General features: G+C 32.1%; 3 protein-coding genes across 3 annotated transcripts in view; 1 reads left to right on the top strand and 2 right to left on the bottom strand.

The window, feature by feature from the left end:
- LOC115880648 (sensory neuron membrane protein 2-like) overlaps positions 1-9,641 on the top strand; it is a 46,249-nt gene extending 36,608 nt beyond the window's left edge. The window contains exons 6-8 of the mRNA XM_030897928.1: positions 8,513-8,712; positions 8,772-8,890; positions 9,067-9,641. Coding sequence (XP_030753788.1) covers positions 8,513-8,712; positions 8,772-8,890; positions 9,067-9,369 — 622 coding nt within the window. The 3' untranslated portion in view covers positions 9,370-9,641. The remainder of the gene's footprint in view (positions 1-8,512; positions 8,713-8,771; positions 8,891-9,066) is intronic.
- LOC115880650 (probable phospholipid hydroperoxide glutathione peroxidase) lies at positions 4,537-5,401 on the bottom strand. The gene is made up of 2 exons (XM_030897930.1): positions 5,014-5,401; positions 4,537-4,962 (listed from the first exon to the last, which is right to left on the bottom strand). Exons 1-2 carry the CDS (start codon positions 5,309-5,311, stop codon positions 4,670-4,672), a joined length of 591 nt encoding a protein of 196 aa, XP_030753790.1. The 5' UTR covers positions 5,312-5,401; the 3' UTR covers positions 4,537-4,669.
- Positions 6,652-7,766, bottom strand: LOC115880649 (probable phospholipid hydroperoxide glutathione peroxidase). Its single transcript, XM_030897929.1, has one exon. It carries the CDS (start codon positions 7,682-7,684, stop codon positions 6,857-6,859), a length of 828 nt encoding a protein of 275 aa, XP_030753789.1. The 5' UTR covers positions 7,685-7,766; the 3' UTR covers positions 6,652-6,856.
- Positions 9,642-24,254: the final 14,613 nt, after the last annotated feature.

Here is a 24,254-nt window from a genome sequence, read left to right as displayed (position 1 = left end):
GTATTTTCTACTCATGGTTCGCCAGATTGTGTAATTTCTGATAATGTTCCTTTTAACAGTTGTGAATTTAAATCATTTGCTAGAGAGTGGAATTTTGAAGTTGTAACAAGAAGTCCTAATTATCCTCGCTCAAACGGTCTTGCTGAAAGAGGAGTAGGTATTGCGAAAAATATAATTAAAAAAAGCGAAGGCAAAAGTGATGGCCTTGATATAGCATTGTTACAGTATCGGAACTCCCCTCTCAAATATATTGATTATAGTCCTGCACAATTACTTATGAGCCGTAATTGTAAAACTAAATTACCTAGTAATAATGAATTTTTAAAACCAAAATTGTGTCAAAATGTTTATGAAAAACTACAAGAAAGGCAAAATTGTTATAAGAAATATTACAATAGACAGGCTAAAGATTTAAAACCGATTTGTCCTAATGCAGATATTAATGTATATAATCATGTAAAGAAGAAGTGGGAACCAGGTCAAGTTATTTGTGAGCACTCCACTCCAAGATCGTATTTAATCAAAGATAGTGAAAATAATGTTGTTAGAAGAAATAGAATCGATTTAAAGGAAAGCACAAATAAGTTTGTTCCTAATGTTCCACCTCTTTATGAATGCTCTACTAGTAATAGTAATTTAAAGAATGTCGAACAACCAGCAGAACTTGTGGAAGGATTACCTGAAGCTGATCTAGAAATTGAACTTGATAAATGTCCTAGTATAACTAAACAGCTGATTCCTAAAACAAGATCTGGTAGGGTTGTAAGAAAACCTCAAAAACTAGATTTATGATGGGGGAGATGTGTGATAAGAGGTGACATGTCCCTATCATTTAAGTTCAGTAGCTCTCTAGTTGACAATAGAAGCAAAACAGTCATCTGTAGCTAGATACTAGTTGGTCACGTAGGCACGAATATATCTGCACATTTTCTAATTGTTGTAACTCCCTTTTATTGTTATTTGGTAAGACGGAATACTACTAACTAGTATAGTTTTATTTCAAGACCATAACATATTACAGAAGCTATGGAGGTATTCGTATTGGGCCAAGTTGCCATGGTTAGTACGGTGAGTACAAGAAAATTAGCCAATGAGACCGGCGTGAATCGTACAAGTGTCCAAAGGATATTAATAAAACACCCACCCGTACAAAATTCAGTTGGTACAAGAACTCAACTAAGACGATTTTGATCGTCGCTTGCAATTTTGTGAAACTATGAGTGAACGAGTAGCGAATCATAATAATTTGCTATTTAATGTGTGTTTTTTGGATGAGTGTACTTTCTTTTTGAACGATGTAGTTAATCAGCACAACTGTCGTTACTGGGCTGAAGACAACCCCAGGGTTTTTCACAACGTGCACACACAAAACCCTTAGAAATTGAACGTGTGGGCTGGTATTTTTGAAAATTCTATTGTGGGTCAGTTTAACGATATTGAGAAGAACTTCAACGCACAAGTCACAGAACAGCTATCTAGCAACTGCCGCACCTGATCGTTCAACCTTGTGGCAAGTGAAAAAATGCGTAAACATCTAGAAATAATAAGAAAAAACAGCAAATTGGTTGAAGGAATTTATCCTTATCATTTACTCTGATAAATGTTTAAATAAACTTTTCAAATTTCAATCCTTCATATTTCCTCAATGACTCGACCGATTTTCAAAAACGAGGCGGGCAAATATAGAGAATAGAAAGCTCTTTTCATGGCGGCGCCACTTTACCCCCCTCCCCATTTGAAAAAAGTTGGGGGATGACACCCCCGCTCAGAGGGTTGAAGATTTCGCAATCATTTTTGGGGCAAAAGTTGTCCCCCTCACAAACAAAATTGACGTGTTTTTTAATTTTTTGAAAAAAAGAATACCCTGGCCGTTATGACTTCCGGAACGTTTTCGATGGGCCACCCTGTATATCATATACCCTGTCCAGCGAGATATTATCTGATAGTGACAATTGTGCTTGTTTATTAATTTTAATTCACTATCGTTACAGGACTGACTACCTTATTTTTGTAACTCGGTATCAGTAGCCCTATATTGATTATAACCATTCTAATAAAACATAAAATAGAAACCACTGATTTATTCTACTATCGATAATATACAGGGTGGTGCCTCTCATACGCCGTGGAGGTTCCAAGGAGAACGACAGTTTGTATTGAAATGAAATTTTGTGAGCATATGTATGTTAATTCAGAGCACTTTTTAAAAATATAGAGTTCGACAGGATGCCCCCTAAAAAAGTTACGTATCAAAGTTGTGTTTTTTGTAATGGAACACCCTATATATTAATTGATTCTCAGATTCTGGTAGAAAAATAAAGGTGAGTTTTATAAGAGAAGTACATGACTAAAATGTAAGGTTTTTGACATAATATTTAACATTTTCTAGAAATAAAGAACAATTTCTAAATTACGATAAAAGCTACCTAAATTGGAATTTACCCGGTATCATAGTCTAAGAGCTGGATACATAAAAAAACCTTATCATCGTTACATGGCTAATTTTTCTTGTGAAGTCTCCTTATGTGTAGCCATTATGAAATAGTCATGTGTGCCAGCGCGATCCCGGGGCTTAAAGCGGGGGCGGCCAATCGAAAGGGTGAAATTTTGACACTAAAAGTATTATAAGGTACACGAGTTATAATTGCGAAAATAGCTTTTATTTATTATTAAGGAACGTGAAAAATTGTTGGCAGGCATTTTTCTTGTCGCTAAAATGCTGGTAGACAACGCGAAAGAGGCATGAAATTTTGGAAAAAAAATATGGTTCACATGCATGCCGATTTGTGGTATGTCATATTTATTCATTTTAAAAGCCGTATGCAAAAGAGCAGACAAAATATCGTGGCTAAATCAGCGGCAGACAGTTATCAAAAGCGCGATATTAGGTACTCTGGCGCTTTCAGGGAACGCTCGATCCCTGCCTTGAAAATCGTGCATTTTTTAAAAATTTTCCTTTATATTTTAGAAAACTTTGTACAACTGCCTGTTCACTGCAAATTTACCCACGGTATAATTTTTTAATCTACCATGCTTACGGCTGTGCTCTATGGTTACGACACTAAAAGAATGGCTGCAAATAGAGAAAAAAACATGTGACTCACAAAATTATTTAAAAATAAATCTTTCTAAAAATGTCTTTTAAAAAAAACTTTTGGAGTATTAGTTTAATGTACAGGGTGGGTCAAATTGGAGGCTTTTAATAGGAAACACGGCACACTTTTCTATAGGAGATAGACGAAAATTAATATCGGTGTTTGGTGCTTAATTTTTATCAAAAAGATGATGGTGAAAACCGCACATCTATATCTGTTATCGTTTATGAGTTACCGGGCATTACCGGGTGTATTTCAAAAATGTGCATTGTTAACAATAATTTTTTGCTATGGAAAATTTTGTATTTTTATGAAAACATTTCCAAAGCACATTTTTACGTAGAATTTATAATGGTTTAAGTATTTTTTTAAATTAGCACTCTTGATATTTTGTTATAGTCCCCTTCGAAATACAGAATTTTTAAAAGCTCGCCATTGGTGATCTGCCCCTAATGGAACTCGAAAACATATTTTCCAGCAAAACGAAGCATTACATCGCAACGCTAAAATTATCACTCAAATTGCACCCAATTTTCAGAATAATTGAATAGCTAAGCAAGGTCCCAGACGTTGGCCGCCGTTAGTTTTCGCCTATCTCCTATAGAAAAGGGTGTTTCCCTTTAAAAGCGCCCAATTTGACACACCCTGTAGATATACCTACTCTCTGGTTTAAACGCAAAAGAGTTATTAGATCAACATTTTGAGTCTCAGCAGCGTTTTTATCATTTTATTACCTTTCCACATCATCAGAACATCCAACATATCTAGCGAAACCCTCTCAAACTTTTTTTGTTTTTAAACATTTTCGAGTTTTTATTTGCCTTTATCCGACGTATACACCGATCGCGCAATATATTTATAAACGTTTTATAAGAGGCTAATTTGGCCTTATTAACCAGATTAATTATAGGCAAAGTCCAGTAGCGTACCCAGAGCAACCCAGAGGTACTTCAGAATAATTGTAACAAATGCCAGTTACTGACAAAAAAAACAGATGTTAATACAATATGATCGAAAAAAAAAGTTAGTGATGGCTATGAAATGAAGATCGCTATCATTTTATATGTAAAATTACATGAGGAATGCCATCGATCGTCATTTCCAAGCCAACTGGACGTCGTTTTTTTTTTATCATACGGTATAATAGTACATGTCAAGGGTAAAGAAAAAAATTAGAACATTTTGAAATAAAACGTTTTGTTGAAAAGCAAACGTTTTGTTGAAATTAGCAAATATTAAATAAACAAAAAAATATCAATTAGACTCATAAATATATATAATATTCTAAAATATTTCATTCCTTTAAATTTTAACTGATAATTGAATTTAATTTAAATTTTTCACGAATTTATAGCCAAATAATATATTCAAATTGTCTTTATTATTAAAACTTTATTATGCTAACTTTGAGTACACCAAACTATTAAATAAAAGAATATTAAGCCATTGTAGAGTAGGTATATATTATTATATTTTGTATTTAATTAATCTAAAATCACATCTACATACAAATTACAGGAGTACATATTATTAATGATAAAATAGTTATAGGTGTTCATATAATAAATTATAAACTACCAATATTTTTCCAATGATTTCACTAGATCCTTTGGATTTGTGCTTGGACCATGCCTCTCCACAGGTTGCCCATTTTTATCGATAATAAATTTGGTAAAATTCCACTTTATAAAATTACCCAGAGTGCCGCCTTGTTTGTGTTTCAAATACTTGAACAGAGGATGCGCATCATCACCATTAACATTAATTTTATCGAACATATCAAACTTGACATTCTTTTGGGCGACAAATTGGCAAATCTCCTCATTAGTGCCTGGCTCTTGTCCGCCAAATTGATTGCAGGGAAACGCTAAAAAATAAATTTTAATTACTGTATATTACAGAAAATAAAAATACAAACCTAAAATTTGGAGACCCTTCGATTCATTGTACTGGTCAAATAATTCGACCAGTTCGGCGTAATTGTTCTTCGTATATCCACACTGGGACGCTACATTTACGATTATACAAACGTGTCCTTTGTATTTTTCCAAGGGGACCTCATTTCCCTTGATATCTTGAGCGGAAAATTCATAAATCGACTTTGCTTCTTTCCAATTTTCCGGGTTTGACATCGCAAAAGCGGTTGACGTGACCGTTGCTAGAGAACGAACTGACTTGACTGTGTTCGTGACTAGCCTAATTATCGGTAAAAACATTAATTTATTTGTTTTAAAATGGAAAAGTATTGAAAGCTGTAATGACTGTCATTATTGTTATTTGAGGTTATGTATTCGCGCGCCGCTCGTCTAGAGATGGGCGGTTATTGGTAAAAAACCGGTTATAGGTTAACCGGAATTATCTTTAAAAAATAATAACTTAACAAAATTAACCGACACAAATTAACCGGTTATTCAAATAACCTAACCTAGCAAAACTAAATATTTAGTTTTCCTATAGGTTTACTTACCTCTACACTCTATAGGTCTACTTAAATTTAGATAATAAACTTAGTTAAATCGCATGATTAAATAGAGATTGTAGCAATGTAAGTATGTATATGTACAAAATGAGTTTAAATAAAAATGCTAACCTCACTTTTTTGACTAGACATGGATATGATATTAAAACTAGTAATTACTTAACGTTCAAATAAACCACACAACTCACAAGTTCTACAATCTACAACCAATTTATTTTAATCAAATACCAAAGAAAAATAAAGAGATTAAAATGAATAAATAATGAAAGATTATCTTCATTCATTACTTGAACTTCAATTTTGTATTCTTAGTCTAAGCTTCAAGAGAGACTTCAAACTACAAATAAAATATATTTACGGTGAAACGTGGGTGAAACTTAACTGTATATTATGTATATTTCATTTAAACTATATCATTTTTAAAATACAAACCAAAAATCTGAGGAATAATTATGTTTTCCATGTATTCTACAACATATTTATTAATCCGTTATATCTAACTAGCGTGACGTCATAAATCTCGCCCGCAGGCTGATCTTTTAATAGAAGGCACTGTATTGCTACTCACGAGCGCAGATGTCCTAAACTTGTAAACTGCTCCGAAATGTCACTGCGATTTTCTTGTAACTGGAGCAGTCACATACTGCGACGTTGGTGGAGCTGTGACAAAGTAGCGGACTGCGATTTCACAACCCACCTCTATTTGGGAGCGGGATCTCCCGTTATCGTCGTAATATCGGGAAGATCCGTGCCGTTCGCTTCTTCGAAATTTACGATTCAAACAGCTAATATTTAATTGTTACTTGTTTTATACAAGCACGATTTTTTAAAAATAACCGCCTATAGGTTATTGAAGGTAATGCAAGGTTATTAGGTTAATTGGTGAAAAAAAAATACCTTTAAATAACCGGTTATTTTAGAGGAAAATACCGGTTATTCAAAAAACCGGTTACTTTTGCCCATCTCTACGCTCGTCATTACAAAAATAAACACGAGACCTGACGACACACTTGATTACAATTTCATACCGTCTATTTAATTAAAACATAAAATCAATATTTATTACAAACATTGTAATTGTTCAAATTACTTTATTACCATACAAATTGTACAATTTTAATGGGAAACTATAAAACCACATTATAAACTACATAAGGCAAATTAATGTAAATTACAAATAATACATAAATAGTTTATATCTGAACCAGGTATAGTTGAACAAAAAGCTAATAAAAACAAAATATACCTTGGTAACTTAGAAAGTTATGCCCAAGAACTAATTTTACCAAAGTTCTTCTAAATGTTTTAGTAAAGCAAGTGGTTTAACAGCAGACTTAAACCTCTCTACTACTTGTCCCTGCTTATCGATGAGAAACTTTGTAAAGTTCCAGTCAATATCTTCTCCCTTGGGTCCTTCTTTCTGCATTTTTAAGTATTTCCATAAAGGATGAGCGTTATCACCGTTCACTTCGATTTTCTCAAACATATCAAACTTTACATCTTTCTTCTTGGCAAATTCACATATTTTATCGTTATCCCCAGGCTCCTGTCTACCAAACTGATTACAAGGAAAAGCTAATATTTTCAGTCCTTTGCTGTCACTATACTTATCATAAAGCTGTACAAATTCTTTATAATTTGAAGATGTATGCCCACATCGAGATGCTACATTAACAATAACACATACATGACCCTTGTATTTATCAAGTGATACTTCTTTTCCTGTTATATCTTTAGCCGTGAAGTCATAAATTGACTCTGCTTTAAGATGATCTTCAGATGGTTCTAGTTCTAGCTCATTACCTTTACTACGTTTGCTTTGAGGTTCTCCTTCTTCCTCTTCAATTTTCTCTGAAGGTGTTTTTTTATTTTTGGTTTTCTGTTCTTTAGATTTAACGGATTTTGTACCTGAAGGCTTGTCGGCTTTGCCTTTACCCTGCTTTAATTTTGGGAATAATTTCGATTTGACTTCCGTTGGAGCTTTTCGTGGTCTTAAGACTCTTGTAGGTACCTGGTCACTAACAACTCCATTTGCTTGTTTTGTTTTCGATACGATTTCATTAGTATTATCAGAATTATTCGTAGTTTTAGGATTCTTTTTCGGCGGCATTTTGAAGCACTTTTGAAAGTACAAAAATTGTGGTTTGTGGTTATGGTAAAAAAGCCGCCAAAAAAGTGACAGTTGACAGCAAAATTTAAAGCTGTTGTTAGTTGTTAGCAATCCGGTAAACGGATGAATAAAATAAACTAATCGTTCCGTTTTTACTTAAGAATCTGAGATTGAATTTTTAATTTTTTACATTAATAATTAATAATACATTAATAAATGCTAATACTATTTTATATTTACCCATCTTTGTTAAATCAACATATTTTTAAAAAATTAATCAGTTTTCAGTTAAATTTTCAAGTTATGAAAACAAAAATATTTAATTGATTTTTTTACGTGAATGCTAATTTACTCTTATTTATTTAAAATCATTGTTGTTTACACATTCACTCAGTGCTGCATGAACTGCAACCAGTTGTTATTTCTAAAAGCAAAATAATTTAAATTTTAAACCACTTAAACGGTTTATTATACCTTATATTACTGTTTAAAACTGCTGACGTTGATTCTATTAAAAAAAATATTTTTCCAAGAATGAGACGTTTGAGTTATAGTTTATAATCAGGCAGAGAAGCACATGACAGCTCATACTGTGCTCATATCAGCTCATACAAGGCTCATACACATGAATACATTTTTTCGACGGCGATAACTCCTCGGACGATTAATTTATTTTATTTATCCGTTTAGCGGTCGACTAGACACATAGTTGACCAAAATGATTTGAATTTTTTTATACCATTTGTACAATCATTTGTATATGTTTTATACAAGTTTTATATTTTGAATATTTATAAAGGTGAATAATAATTTGATTTTAATTTGCAGATCAGTAAAATTAGAATACAAGAATTCTGATGCGAGATATAACGGGATTCAAGCATTTAGATATGAGGCGCCTTCGACATTATTCAGAAGTTCTACGCCAAATCCCGAAAATGATTGTTTCTGTACGAAATCGACAAAAGATGCCCAAGGCAATGAAAATTGCTATTTGGATGGAGTTTTTGATTTTAAACACTGCATAGGTAAATACTTCGTTGTAAATATTATTAGAGTACTGTATACTTGAAACCGTTTTTTTCAGGATCTCCGATAGTAGCTTCAATGCCCCATTATTTAAATGCAGATCAAAAATATTTAGATAATTTTGAGGACTTGAAACCAAATGAAACCTTACATGGAATATATTTGCTTCTAGAACCGGTAAATACCTATTTTCAAACAATTTTCTATAACTACATTATCCTCTAATATTTAATAGTCTGCAACCTCTTAATATTCTGCAACCAGAAATACACGATTTTCAATGTTTGTCAAGAAAATCGGCACATTCACCATAATCATTTAAAGAGTAATGTTTCTTTTTATTCAATTTTTAGAATACCGGGACGCCTTTACAAGCTCGAAAAAGGATTCAGCTTAATTCCATATTACACAAGGTACCTCTGTTAACGTCAATAACTCCAGATAATATGGTCGAAACGGTATTTCCATTTTTATGGCTAGAAGAAAGTGTAGATCTACCAGAGGAATACGTAGACTTGTTAAATAATCAGCTATTTAAGAAGGTCACACTGGCAAACGGAATTGCCGATGGATTAGTTGCCGTAGCGTCGGTTTTATTTGTCATAATTTTGTTCTTTTTAATAAGAAAATTGTTATTGAGAAACAGAACTCAGTAGTGATTAAACTTATGCGGATTTAGGAAACGTCAAATAAAATTGCTAGTACGTCATAAAATCGTTGAAATATTATTTTAGGAAATATTAATTTAGGGACACACTGTATATAGAGGTCGGTTATGACGTGAAAGCAACTTTTTGCAACAATGCAACAATTTTAAAGACTGCGTCTGGCATCCAGAAATATATTATTTATTATAGATCAATTATTTATTTATTTTGTACATTCTAATTCATAAAATCTTACTAAATAAAGCGATTTTTTACAAATATATTGTTAGATTATTTATTATAATACCATGTGATCGAAACAAAAGGGGTTCAGTTAGTTCGGAAATGAACACCAAACCCATATACCGTATGATCGAAAAAAAATGGCGTCCAGTTGGCTGGGAAATGACGATCGATGACATTTCCCATATAAATTTACATATAAAATGACAGCGATCTTCATTTCCCAGCCAACTGGACGCCGTTTTTTCTCGATCATACGGTATAATTTTACATATAAAATGCCAGCGATCTTTGTTTCCTAGTCATCGCTGACGCCGTTTATTTTCCGATCATATTGTATCGTATAATAAAAAAAACGGCGTCCAGTTGGCTTGGAAGTGACGATCGATAACATTCCCTATATAATTTTACGTATAAAATGACAGCGATCTTCATTTTATAGCCATCGCTGACGCCGTTTTTTCAATCATACGGTATTTACTTTATATCGGCTCTATTTAAATTAGACGATTGACAACAATTGCGCAGATGTGCATAGATAGGTAAAACCCTTGTTTATTACATTCTTACATATTATAAGAATATTATATAGGGTGCTACAAATTCGAGCATTGGTATCTCGGTAACCGTAATAGATACGAACGTGGTTAAATTGAGGCAAAGTTGCGCTTTGGGATGTTCATCAAGATTCCATGAAAAAAGTTTTAAAAATTTCAAGGATTACTGAGTTTTTTGGAAAAAACGGATTTTTTCGAAAATCAGTTTTATTTTTTCCTGTCGTTACTTTTTAGAAAATCAAAAAACTAATTGCACATTCTCATACCCAAGTAGCATTTTCACGACTTGCGACCACATGTTTACTAAACACAACGTTGGATTAGTTACAAAAAATAGTTAGCTCCCTACCTTGGGTATTAAAATAAATTTAAACGTTTTTATAACGTTGTGCCGACGTTGGACTAGTACTACAGCAAAGTAGAAGCTTCTGCGACGTCGAATAAACGTTGTCTTGTAACCTTTTTTGCTTAAGTGATCTTTAGGTGATTTGGACCACGTAGTTACAACGTTGGACAATATAGAGTTTTCCGACGTCAGTTTCAGGACCTATTCCAACGTTATGCAAACGTCGTCTGTTTTACTAATTCCAACGTTGTTTAGATTTCCTTATAATTACGTTGGTAGGACGTCGAGTCACTACCTTTTCGCAAGTGTATTGAACCATAACCTTAAATCTTAAGTTTTCACTTCATTGTTCTGTTCAGTCAGACAGTTCAGTGCTGTTTTTGTTTTTATAAACAAAAAACTTAATTAAAATGGGACATAAGAAAGGTACATATAAAACTAAATTTTATAAAAAATACATCGACATATATTACCGATAGTTTATCCACTCCCTCGTTTATTTAGATTATAGAGGGCGACACAAGCTAGACTCTAGGATGACTAAATTAGGCAATCTTGCGACTAGTATACTACCTGTTAAGACTATTCGAACCATAAAATAATTAACTAGAAAGAAGTGTCAACTCTGTGTTAAATCGTGGAAACACGATACGCCACCGAAAGCCTTCGTTGTCGTCTGGAGAACTAATTTTCCAATTGACAGGTTGACATGATGGCTTCGTATTTATTTCCGTTTCCGGTTATTCAATGGCGGGTCCTCTTTCAGTTTAAATGTATTTTGTACTCTTTCTTATCATAAATAAAACAAAACAAAATTTTATTCAAACATATTTATTTGAAATATGAGACAACGTGACTAAATATATATAAAAAATAAAAGAATTGAATGATTTCAACAGCAATTACTTAATTATATGCAATTTAACGTAAATTAGTAAGGTATAAGCATGACTTACAGTAATTTGTAAATAAATACACGTATTCAGAGCCTTCAGGGACAGAAAACGGGGGCAGGAACATGAAAACGGGAGCCTTATACAAAAACCTGAAAACAGAAAAACAATTTTTTTTATATTAAAATTAACAAATAAAAATATCAGTAGGTATAAAATACAAATATACTGTTTAAAAAAAGCGTCCATTATTCCCAAAGAGACCTGGTTTATAAATCAAAAAGAAGCAAAAAGAGACTTTTAGTCGGATAACAATCGGATTATATCAGTCAGATTTATTGCATTATTGACAATAAATCGCACATACTGGAGATAACTAATGTTGGCTATAGTTAAAAATGATCTTACCTTGCTGTAAATTGTTTCCATTTTCAAAAAAATCGCCGATCATAAACATAACAAAATTTTCTTGCATCTAAAACATACAGAAATAGTGTTTATTTACTACCTATTTTTAATATACATGGGATATACCTAGTACTGCAGAAACGTCTTTTTCTCCAGGATTTTTCATGTAATATATATTTTATATGCTTTATTACCTTTATATTTATAAATTTCTGCCGAAATATCAAATTGAATTTACAAAACAAAACTAAACGGAGAGAATTAAAATGGAAAATAGAACAAATCTGAAGTTGTCTCTGAAATCTGTCAATTCTAAACTGTGAAGTTAGACAATAGTTAGAGAGAAACATTGCTGTCCTTGTCTAGGCGGCCATACTTGTCGTCAGGAGATGACAGGAATGACACTAATGACTGTTTCCAATTTTCCTATTTCACTGTCACCCCCCTGATTCGAACTACTCCATCTTAATCTCCAAAACAACAAAGTGAAAGCCGCCATGTTGTTAAATAAGAAAATGTTTCGTTCCTAAAATAGCAATTTCTGCTCTTTGAATACATTAACTTGAAATACTTGACCCTAAAAAACACGCGGAAACATTTTTTTCGTCTGCGAATAAATTATTCTCATTTTACTAAAAAAAAATTCAAGAAAATTTTTAAAACTTCTTTAATTTTAAGGCCCATTAGTATTTTTCAAAGTAGAAACAATACATTTATCAATAAAGTTGTTTGCGTTTAACTTTTTTGCCTTGGGTAACGAGTTACAGAGTCGGTTAAAGTGTTTCAATAATTATGATCTTGAAACATCCTCCACACTTAAATACTTTTGTTTTGTTTTCCTTCACTGCCCTAACTAAATCATAAAAATAATATTTTTACTATAATTATCCCAATTTAGGATAAAACGCGACTTAGAACGTTTTTTAAACAACGTTCTTTAAACAACGTTGCAGTTTGTACTAAATTAGGCTTCTAGCCAACGTCGGTATCCAACGTCGTTTCGACCCAAAAATTATTCTCCAAACTAGTGCAGACTAGGGTTGGCACGAGGTTGTGCCGACGTTGCGCCCCGACGTTTGGTCGCGTGACACAACGTTGTCCCGACGTCCAAATGCTGCTTGGGTAGCCACTTTATTAGCTAATAATTTGTGAAATACATATTAAATTGCTGACCTGGATATTACGTATTTGAATCTTCCAATTGGCTCGATTTTTTTATTCAATGTTAATTAACGCTGATCAATATTGTTGCGAACAATAAAATCAGATTAAATAATTTAAAAAACCAGAGTCATTGCGTCTAAAAATTTATTTTAAATAATTATTAACTTCAAACGGCAATAAATTGTTTAATTTAAATGGAACACCCTGTATATTTTACGAGAATCAGATGCAAAATTTAATTGTCTATCAAATTATATTATACCATTTTTTACCTATCTCTTTAAGTTTCCGTAGAAAATGCATTTTCTTGTAATTTAGAACTTATTTATCAATATACCCATGGACTATTGACATTTTAGATTATTTTTAAAGATGTACCAAATTTTTAAAGAGTAGAGATACTAATATTGTCGATATAATTCGTTTATTTCATTAAAAATAAAAAAACTGTTTAAATATTTGTTGAAGAGGACCAATTAATATGATTCCAGTATTCAAACTACATTAACTGACTGTTTGCGTTGATTAATAATAATTGCTCCAAATACTAAAAAACTGAATTTTGTATGGGCATTAGACAGTGTGATAAAAAGTAACACCTTAAAAATGATATTTAATTTTTTAATAAATGCTTATTTATAACAACAGAGACTTTAATTTGATAACTTATTATTATATTGATTTCTGACTCAAATCCACATTTATTTATAATAATTTATTAACGAACACTATTAAGTATTTAGTATATGGGCGGAAATAATGGTGTTTTATTTAATTAATGGTACACTCTTTTATAAATATTTAAATAGTTTTCTTTTTGCTTACAAATGGGCTAGTAATATTATCGTTTTGCTAAAAACGATAATATTACTAGTCTGTACATTTTGTATATTTGTTGCTTTAAAAACAATCTAAAATGTCAATATTCCATGGATATATTGATAAATGAGGTCTAAATTATAAGAAAATGCATTTTCTACGAAAACTTGAAGGGATAGGTAAAAAATGGTATAATACAATTTGATAGACAATTTAATTGTGCATCTGATTCTCCTAAAATATACAGGGCATTCTATTTAAATTAAAGAAGTTATTGCCGTTTGAAGCTAATAAGTATTTAAAATAAATTTTTAGACACTCTGTATAAGGTAGTATTATTTTTATTATTGCAACATAATAACTGATCAATAAATAGACTTCATTAAATATTTAGTATTAAAAACATTGATACCCTTGGAGAAATGAAGCTTTAAAATTTTTACTGCAATTTCACAAAATTGAAAATATTTCAAAAACGGTAAGGTTTAAGTATAATAAACCTTAATCAAATTTACCTTTATTTTAATCGTAGAAACTAAAAATTTAATAATATACAGGGTGTTCCATTTAAAAAAATACAACTTTGATATTTTTTATTTATTTGGGACACTCTGTATCTTGTAAAAATATTTTTAAATTGCAGCTCTAATAGTCCTTCAACGAACCCCAAACTTACAATTTGTAAAAATCTCATCGTTTAGCTTACATACTCCGTGTCGTATGTGGTGAACAACCCTGTATATACGAATATAATATATAGTACTGAACCAAAAAATGTGGTTTTCTAGGCTCGTCCGTGTATATCAGTCACATTGACTAATTCATTTCAAGAAAATCTGTAACTATTATCTTTACGATTTATACTTATTACAACAAATTAAACTAAAATTCAAATTTTGTTTTTAACTTGCTTAACAGATATGAAATTGTAATAATTATTACTTTTTATCATTGCGACTATTATGTTATAGCGCAATTGTATTAAAAATATGGGAAAAATAGAAAAAATTGGAATAAATCGCAAACTAATAAAAATAGGTATATGACATACTTAATAAAAGTTGAAGAGATTGTCGCTTTTCTAGATATACCCATTTGAATTTTTTTTTATTTATTAACTTTTTCCACTTTTTTCACTTGGTACACGGAGAGAGTCAAACAAAGATAAAATGTTTTTATTTTATTTTTCTTACCTTATATGTACTTTTTTGACAAACTGAATATACTAAAAAAAATTAACTAACCAATCTGCATCGATCCACGCTCTAAAATCTTTCAAATCGGAATAAGTGGGAAAATCTCGATTTTGACCGGGAATTATTTTTAGAAATTTTCCATTTTTCAACTTTTTTTAAGGTATCTACCAAATTCTTCAATTTAAGAAATCATTTATGCACCGTCGGATAGACGTGTGATGGCGCACTCCCATGGCCTTTTTTTTTCGTCCTATTTTCATAAGGACTCGTAGAAAACGGTTTAAAGTTAAAATTTTGCCAAAATCAAAGAGCGCAAATATCTCGGAAACGGTAAGTTTGTTAAACGACCAGTGAGGCCTCTACGGATAGAGCTAGTGGAGCCCTATAATCGCTCCATTTAAAATTTAAACTGTGTTTAGAAAATTTTTAAAGATTTACCCGGTCAAAATCGTGCTGTTTTTCACTTATACCGATTTGAAAGATTTTTGGGAGTGGATCGATGCAGGTTGATTAGTACTAAATACTAATTAGTATATATGAAGACCTCGGGGGAAAATAGTAACAAGCCACAGCATGAGTGAAATTGATTTAATATTATGATTTATTGATTTAAGAACGTAACAAGCCACAAGGAAGAAAGTACGGTATTTGGGCGCCACAGTTATCTAGTGACGTTCTTCGGTCAGGACTGAATGCTGTCTGATGTTGACGGAAGAACGGAATAAGCCACACATTTGAATCATGGCGACCGGCAGAGATAGTGCGGTTAAGCGAAAGTTGTTTATTTATGATGAAAACAGCGACAGTAGTGATATTTCGAGTGAAACGGATGATAGTGTAAGGGATAACGACTATTTTAATTCGAGTAGCAGCAGCGATGACAGCAGTGTTGTCACTTCAGAGGTAAATAGAATATAACGTGGCTTGTTACGTTTTTAACTAAAATTTTGAACATTTTTGAAAGCTTAAAAATATTTCAATTATTGCAACTTGGAATATGCGTTGAATATTTATTTCCACCTGAGTTTATGGAACGTACTCTTATTCTAAAAAAGGCGTAAGATTTTTGAATAGAAAGAGGTTAGGTTAGGTTATTTCAGATGGCTTGTGGCTTATTACCTTTTTGCATAAAAATTTATCAATTTCAGTTTTGGTGAAAACAACTGATAAAAAGGTAATGTATTATTTTTTTATCCAGGGTAGACGTGCTACTAGAAGATTCATCGAAACGCCGGAGAAAAAGAAGATCGCCAGGAAAAGACAAATCAACACAGAATGCAGGAAGAAAGTTAAAGCCCAACATAGACGAAATCTCGGACATGGATATACCACTACAAAAGGAAAGACTCAAATACTTAGAACTTTGGGCCCACCATGTAGCTGCAAGAAGAAATGCAGAGAATTACTACACGGAGTAGAAATGGTGATATTTCAATCATTTTGGGACCTACAAACGTTCGATAAATAAAACGCTTATTTATTTCGCACAATCAAGAATCTCGGTAAAAAACGAGTCTACCCAAAGAAAACCAAAAGGCAGACATCCTCAAGATCTACTACGTTTAGGTACTTTGTAAAAATCAACGGAAAAGACCAAGAAGTTTGTGAACAAGAGTTTTTATCTATCCATGGTTTGCAAAATTCAAAAAGACGAGTTTATAATATCTGTACCCAGATAAACCAAGGACTTCACACACCAAAGAGCGATGGTCGCGGAAGACACAAGAATCGGAAAAACAGGTTACCTGAAGAAACTATCCAGTCTATTCATGACCACATTAAGGCCATTCCGAAATATCGTAGTCATTATAGTAGAGAACGTAACCGACAAAAATGCTATATTGATCACGATATATCTATATCTTCTCTATACAAAAAATACTATATCCCTTGGTGTCAAGAACGGAACATTATTCCCGCAAAGGAAGATAGATATCGCAGAATCTTTTGTTCTGAATACAACATCGGATTTAAACTCCCTAAGAGCGACACGTGTGCAACGTGTGATGAATATAATACTTTGCTTAATACCCACAAAGGTGATGAGAACAAATTGAAGGAAATCAAAACAAATTTAGACCTACACCAAAGATGAGCAGAAGCGATGCAGACAAACATGAAGAATGAAATTCAAAGATCTAAAAATGAAAATAACTTGGAAGTTATATGCTTTGATTTACAACAAGCCTTGCCTATTCCTCAGCTTACAGTAGGTAAAGCTTTCTACTTACGAAAAATCTGGATGTATAACTTAGGAATTTATGACGGTAAAACTGGAAAAAGTTATATGAATATGTGGACGGAAGATGTGGCGAAACGAGGCTCCGATGAAATAGCCAGCTGCCTTCTCAAATATATCAAGGAGCATCCTCCCACTCCCAACAAACACCTGATAGTGTTTACTGATAACTGTGGGGGCCAAAATAAAAATTGGACTATTATGGCATTATGGCTTCATCTAGTAAGGACTAAAGTATATAAATCTATTGAACATAGATTCCTTGTCGCTGGGCACACCCACTTACCATGCGATCGAGACTTGCTGCAATTGATAAGCATAAAAAATACTTGGGACAAGTTTACTCTCCTGAATGTTGGGTAGAGGCCGTCAAAGATTCGAAAAATCAAAATCCATTTACGGTATATAGAATCAATCAGAATGACATTTTTTTCTTTTGAAAAAATAAGTAAATCTCTAAGCAAGAAAAAGTTGACTGATGAAAAAGAAAATGTGGATTTTTCCAAAGTACGTTGCTTCAAGTTCGAAGAAAGTCATCATAATACAATGTTTATTAAGCATTTTTTGAATGAAGCATTCAAGGCAGTCAACATTGGGAAGAGAGGTCAAAAAATACAGATAGAAGAGCTTAATGCATTAGAAAAGAAGTATGTTGGCCCAGTTCCTATTAATGCAAAAAAAGTTGGCGAATTTGAAGGTTTTACTTCCATATATTCTTGGAGTTTACCACAACTATTATGCTAGTGTTGGTGTCAAAACTACTGTTAATGAAATCGATGATGACGGAGAAGACCAAGAAGGAGGAGTGGAAAATATCGATGGTGACTTTGAATCCGATTAAGTAGTTTATTTTTCTCGTTGAAATCAAATAACCTAATATCTGTTTTGATTTTGCATTGACATTTTGATTTCAATAAATATTTTTACCTATCATTCTTTTCATTCTTTGGTAAATATTTAACATGTATAATATTTTGCAAAAAGGTAACAAAGCCACATTTTTTCCAAAATTTCATCTTTTTTTCAAAATCCGTCACGACATATTTCTTATTGCGGAAACTGAATGATACTATTTTGTCGTATAAACAAGAAAAACAATTATTTATAGGTATGTTTTAATTATCCTCATTTCAGGATTTAATGGAGAACGTTTATCGTGTTTTCTCTAAACGATTGAAATGTGGCTTATTACTATTTTCCCCCAAGGTCTTCATATAGTAGTAGTAAGTAATAATAATTAGTACTAAATTATTTTAGTATACACAATTTATCAAAAAAGTACATACAGGGTGTGAAAAAAAAAATAAAAACCGATTTTTTCATTTTCTGCATTTTTTTTTAAAAACAACATAACCTAAAAAGGGGGTCAAATTGCATTTAGAATTCTTACATTCACGTAACAGGTTGGAAGAGTGGAAAAAGTCAATAAATAAAAAAAATCAAAGGGGTATATCTAGAAAATCGACAATCGAAATCTTTCAAATTAAATATCTTTTGAAGGTAGGGGTATATCTAGAAAATCGACAATCGAAATCTTTCAAATTAAATATCTTGAAAACTATGCATTTTCGAAACACACAGTTTAAATAGGGCGAATATAGAGCTCCACTGGCTCTATCCGTAGAGGCTTCCCTTGTCGTTTAGCGACTTACTGTTTCCGAGAGGAAACTTCTTATTTTTATTTACACCATTATTTTTTTTTTCTTTTGGTATAATTTAATGTAGAGACCAAATGCCAACATTTTCGAAGTGACTTCCACATTTAATTTCAACGTTAACACCTTAAAAATTATTTAGAATCATAAAAAAGGTTCCGTCCTAAAAACACACGGATTTCTTAGCTATACCGGGTGCGTCTCAAAAGTGGTTCACCCCTATAACTTCTTTATTTTTTCAGATAAAAAATCGAGATTTAGTATGTTAATCTATGACATAAATTAGGATTGATTGACGTATTGAATTGTTTTCTGTCACTTCCTGTTTCGCCGGAAATGACTACAACTTTTGATTTTTAAATGGTACCCTCGGTTTTTTGTTCAGCTTTGTTCAATAGAAAATGTTACTCTGAATCGAATGACATATCATATGTCAACTCTTGACATTTTCGAATATGGATTATTCATTGCCTGGAAACTTATATGGTGAAATTTTGATAAAATAATTTAGTACACACTAAAAACACGGTATGTCGCTAGTGGTAGGAAAAATAATTTTTAGAGGTTACTAGTTTATTTGGTTGCCTGTGATATGCATATACAGGGTGTTTCCTAATTAATCTAAAAAATAAAAAATCGTTAGAAAACAAATTAAGGCGGGCTCTTAATAAGTATATTTATTTTTTTCTCGACAACCGTTTGATGAACAAGAAAAACGCAAAAGATTAATTTTGTTGAAAAAGGATGGCCAGTCAAAAAAATATATTTTCTTTAAAAAAGCAGTGGTGTACAATTTATGTTAAGCAAAAAAATCGTTTCTTTTTTAATTTTTAACACCATGTAGATCAGACAGGAAGTACTTTAGACCTAATGGTTATATAAAAATTGTTTTAAGAACTCATGAGGAATCACACCATAATTTTTTTAGACTAATTCGAAAACACCCTGTATATTGTCAACTTGACAATGACTGCTGATAAATCAAAAAATACCTTTTCAGTGAAAAAAGCCTGATTTTCGCAGGAAAAATTTTGATTTTTATTGAATTTGGGCCTGCGTTTGCAAATACTCGTTTGTTTTTTAATTTTCTATCTATTATCTAAATTTTAAATATCATAGTCAGAAATAGTTTTATTATTTATTAACTGTAAAAATGGTGTTTTCTTGTTGTGTTGCATCTTGCAAAGAAACTAAAAAAACTGCAAAAATGTACGTGTTTCCAAAAGACGATAAGGTATGTATCTTAGATAAAAGAAAAATATATGGTATGTATTCGTTGTTTGATTTTTTTTCGTTCGCTTTAATATCTATAAATCTCGGTCTATTCATTAGACAGCCAGTCGACTTACGATCATTTACATGAAACTCTGTAAAATAAATAAAAAAAATAAATTGTAGAATATATATCGTGGGCGTACAAGGAAAACCATGTAAGTCCACTTTTTCGTAAAATCGTTTTTTCACATTACTAAGTCTATTTAGGTAGAACCTCTCATATTAAATATCCTTTAAGTCCAATACAGTTCAAATATACGAGATATTATTAGCTTCAAAATAACTAAGTCCACAGACGCTAAATGTCGCTCAGAAAAATCTATTAAGTGCACTTAATGGATTTATGAATTTTTTTAACAGTCTGCAAAAATGAGAAGGATTCAAGAAGGATCTGTGGGAATTCCCGATCAAGAAAGCGATTGTGATTCCGATAATGAGCCTCTGGCCCATTATTTGATCCCAAAAAGTAAAGGAGCCAATCAAGAAAAACCCACTAACTCCAGTAAAATTTAAGTTTTATTTCAGAAAAATCCATTAAGTCAGATTATTATAAAAAAATGTCAATAAACAATTTGTTCTTAAAACCCCTGTATTTTAATTTAGCCTAAATTAGCCCTAAATAACCCTAATGTCAATCGATTTCTTTTAGTGCAGTCAAAAAATAAAATTGGATTTTACATATCACTTCAAACATTAAAATCACTTTTTCTCACCTTTTTAGTTTTTGGACTTACATGGTTTTCCTTGTATGCCCACGATATATTCTTATGTTTTATTAAAGTTACTCTGATATACTATAATATATCAGTGTAACTTTAAAAATAAATCCTTTGAATTTAAATATAAACATAAAAAATCTTTACAGCAGAAAAGGCGAAGGCGCTGGGTTAAACGTAGTCTCCACTAAAAACACGGAGGGGCGCTTTGACCCAAAATTTTACTATTAAGTTTCATATCTATCTTAATAGTAGATTATTTTCTTTTATCTATGGGATTATTTGAAATTGCGATTCATTACAACAATTTGACGTGAAATACCAAATGTGTGGTACCAAATTATTCGCAAAAATGCTTTTTCCAAATATGCTAATGAGCCACCCTCGTTCCATTTGAAAAAATTGAGATATGATTAAAAATACGATTTGGGCATCTTCTAACCAGCCAGGACAATACACGAAGAACATTATCCGATCAAATCTATTTTCCAAGGTTCCATGATTAAAAATTAGTGTTTTTAACACAGCCATGGCACTCTAGATTGAAATTTAAAATTCAATTTTGTTTTAAGCAAAAATGTCAAAAGTTGACATAGGATATTTCGTCCTATTGCTGCCAAAAGTCACTAACTAACATCTTTCTGAACAACCAAATTCAATCACTAACTATGTTTTGAGTGCCGATTTCTGATTATTTATGTTTTATTTTAATACCGAATAGTTACTAACTATAACATCTTTATGCAATGCAATTCATCTTTAGACGAATTTTTCTCGGAAGTAATAAAAAGTAAGTTAGTGACTTTGGGCAGCAATGGGACGATTTCATTCTATTCACAATGTCATTTTCTATCGAATAAAGGATGATTCACGATACACCGTGACGGGCCGGGGCCGTGCGACGGTGAAGGCACGGCCAAACATTGTCAAATGTTATTTATACTTATACATTCATGCTAAGCCGAGCACGGTCCGAGCTTCGCCGGAACCCGTCCGTGCCCCGTCCAAGACGTGTCGGTGTACATTTTTCCTCGGATCCGCTACGGTCCGGCCCCGTTGCGGCAAACATAAATGAGCCGCCGCGGCTAAATACTTCGTTCCACAGAATATACTAACGAAAAAGAAGCCCAAGTTCCTTGTAATAAATCGGTTCCATTTTCGTAACGCCATCTCTCGACAAAGCTGACATTTACAGGTTAGCCAAAGGGGTGCGGGCCCGGGGGGTTTTTATTATAAAATACACTTTTTTATTTTAATTATTTTTATTCGCTATTTGCAATTTTATTTTAAAACATATTATCTGAAACAATCACATAATATGTCTTAAAATAAAACAGAAACGGAACAAAAGGAATTAAATAATCTGAAAATCTACAAAGTTTATTGATATAAAGTTAGGCTAGATGGCTATGCAAATTGATATATTAAGAATGAACCTCTTTGGTATAACATTGTTAAACAAGCATTAACAAATCAACATATCATATCAGAAAAGTACTATTACATAAAAATAGGTGATACAATACTTCAAAATTAATTTTAACATAATATCAAAACCGAAAAATCAAACTGCAAACACAACCACACTTATCACAACAGAAATTAACACACACTTCCGCGGCAAATGTCCAAGGAAGACTGATCCAGGGCCATGTAAGTGAAATATTAAAAATGGTTCCAGCAAAAGTTTCCCAATTATGACGGATGATGGCGCTGATCGTCAAAATTTTTGGACAGGGATTTTGCTTACCGACAATACGACGTGAGCTACGACCGGACCAGGACCAATCAGAATGATCAGTCTTTCTTGGACATTTGCCGCTGAAGTGTGTGTTAATTTCTGTTGTGATAAGTGTGGTTGTGTTTGCAGTTTGATTTTTCGGTTTTGATATTATGTTAAAATTAATTTTGAAGTATTGTATCACCTGTTTTTATGTAATAGTACTTTTTTTTAGTTCTATGATCTGATATGTTATGATTTGTCAATATTTGTTTAACAATGTTATACCAAAGAGGTTATACTTAATATATCAATTTGCATAGCCTAACTTTTTTATCAATAAACTTTGTAGATTTTCAGATTATTTAATTCCTTTTGTTTCCGTTTGTAATTTTATTTTTAAGACATATTATGTGATTGTTTCAGATAATATGTTTTAAAAATAAAACTGCAAATAGCGAATAAAAATAATTAAAATAAAAAAGTGTATTTTACAATTCCCCCCGGCCCCGCACCCCTTTGGCTAACCTATAATGTCAGCTATGTCGAGAGATGGCGTTACGAAAATGGAACCGATTTATTACAAGGAACTTGGGCTTCTTTTTCGTTAGTATATTCTGTGGGCATAATATTGAAGGCCCGGACGTTGCTCGGTGTCTACTTTAGGGAACGTGCCCGGCTCGGGTATGGCCCGGTGTACCATGAATCATCCTTAAAGTAAAAAAATACCGAGGGAGCCATTTAAAAATCAAAAGTTGTAGTCATTTCCGGCGAAACATGAAGTGACAGAAAACAATTAAATGGGTCAATCAATCCTAATTTATTTCATATATATTAACATATCAAATCTTGTTTTTTTATCTGAAAAAATAAAAAAGTTATAGGGGTGAGCCACTTTTGAGACGCACCCGGTATAGTAGCTCGACCGGACTAGAACTAGAATGTCTAGAATTTTTTATGTAAAAAATTATCCGAATGACTATAAAACACAAAGGAATAATTTTAAGTACAATTAAAACCAAAAATTTATATTACAAGGAAGAAACAAATTCAGAAAATTCTCATTAAATGGTAACTATTTTCTTTTTATTAAAAAAATATCAAATGAATACGTAAAAAGAAAATGGCGAACGATGAATGCGGCTGTTTTAGCATTTTAGTTCGTTTCTCAGCTATTAAAATTCGCGCGAATGTTTTGTTACTTTGGCGGCTGACAAGAAAATGCTTTTCTGCTTGGCGCAGTTCCCTGGCTTTTCGATTGCTTAAAGCGGCCTCAAGTAGATCTTTTTTTATCTACAAGAAGTTGGTTTAATTTAAATTCTTTTTACTGGACATTAATTGAAAGATTTGGAAAATAATAATATATTTTTTTTTGGAAATATTCAATGTTTTCAGTAACCCGGCCCTCTGTGCGGCGTGAAATACATAGCGAAAAATTCTGATTTCTGCCTATAGAGCACTGCGGTCGGAATTTTTTGAAAACAACTGAAATGCACTAAGCCTATAACACGCAATTATATTTTTTTACATTACTTGTTTTAGGCCTGTATCTTCCATTTAAACGAAATTATTAGATTTTTCAGTAAAGTGATATTTATTTTCTTAATTACCTTTCACTATAGATATTTTCAATCTGCCTCTTTTTCTCTAGATTTTCTCTAAA

The sequence above is a fragment of the Sitophilus oryzae genome, unplaced genomic scaffold (assembly GCF_002938485.1).
Source record: "Sitophilus oryzae breed Bouriz unplaced genomic scaffold, Soryzae_2.0 scaffold_1639_pilon_pilon, whole genome shotgun sequence".
In the NCBI taxonomy this organism is placed as follows: domain Eukaryota; kingdom Metazoa; phylum Arthropoda; class Insecta; order Coleoptera; family Curculionidae; genus Sitophilus; species Sitophilus oryzae.
Note: the sequence above shows the minus strand (reverse complement) of the source record. Positions and strands in the feature narration are given on the sequence as shown.

What these genes read in the sequence shown, in the direction of transcription:
- LOC115880650 (XM_030897930.1), bottom strand. Translation starts at nt 5,311, where the DNA reads ATGTTTTTACCGATAATTAGGCTAGTCACGAACACAGTCAAGTCAGTT. An exon ending in GAAGGGTCTCCAAATTTTAG is followed by an intron (nt 4,963 to 5,013) that starts GTTTGTATTTTT and finishes TTTATTTTTTAG; the next exon opens with CGTTTCCCTGCAATCAATTT.
- LOC115880649 (XM_030897929.1), bottom strand. Translation starts at nt 7,684, where the DNA reads ATGCCGCCGAAAAAGAATCCTAAAACTACGAATAATTCTGATAATACT.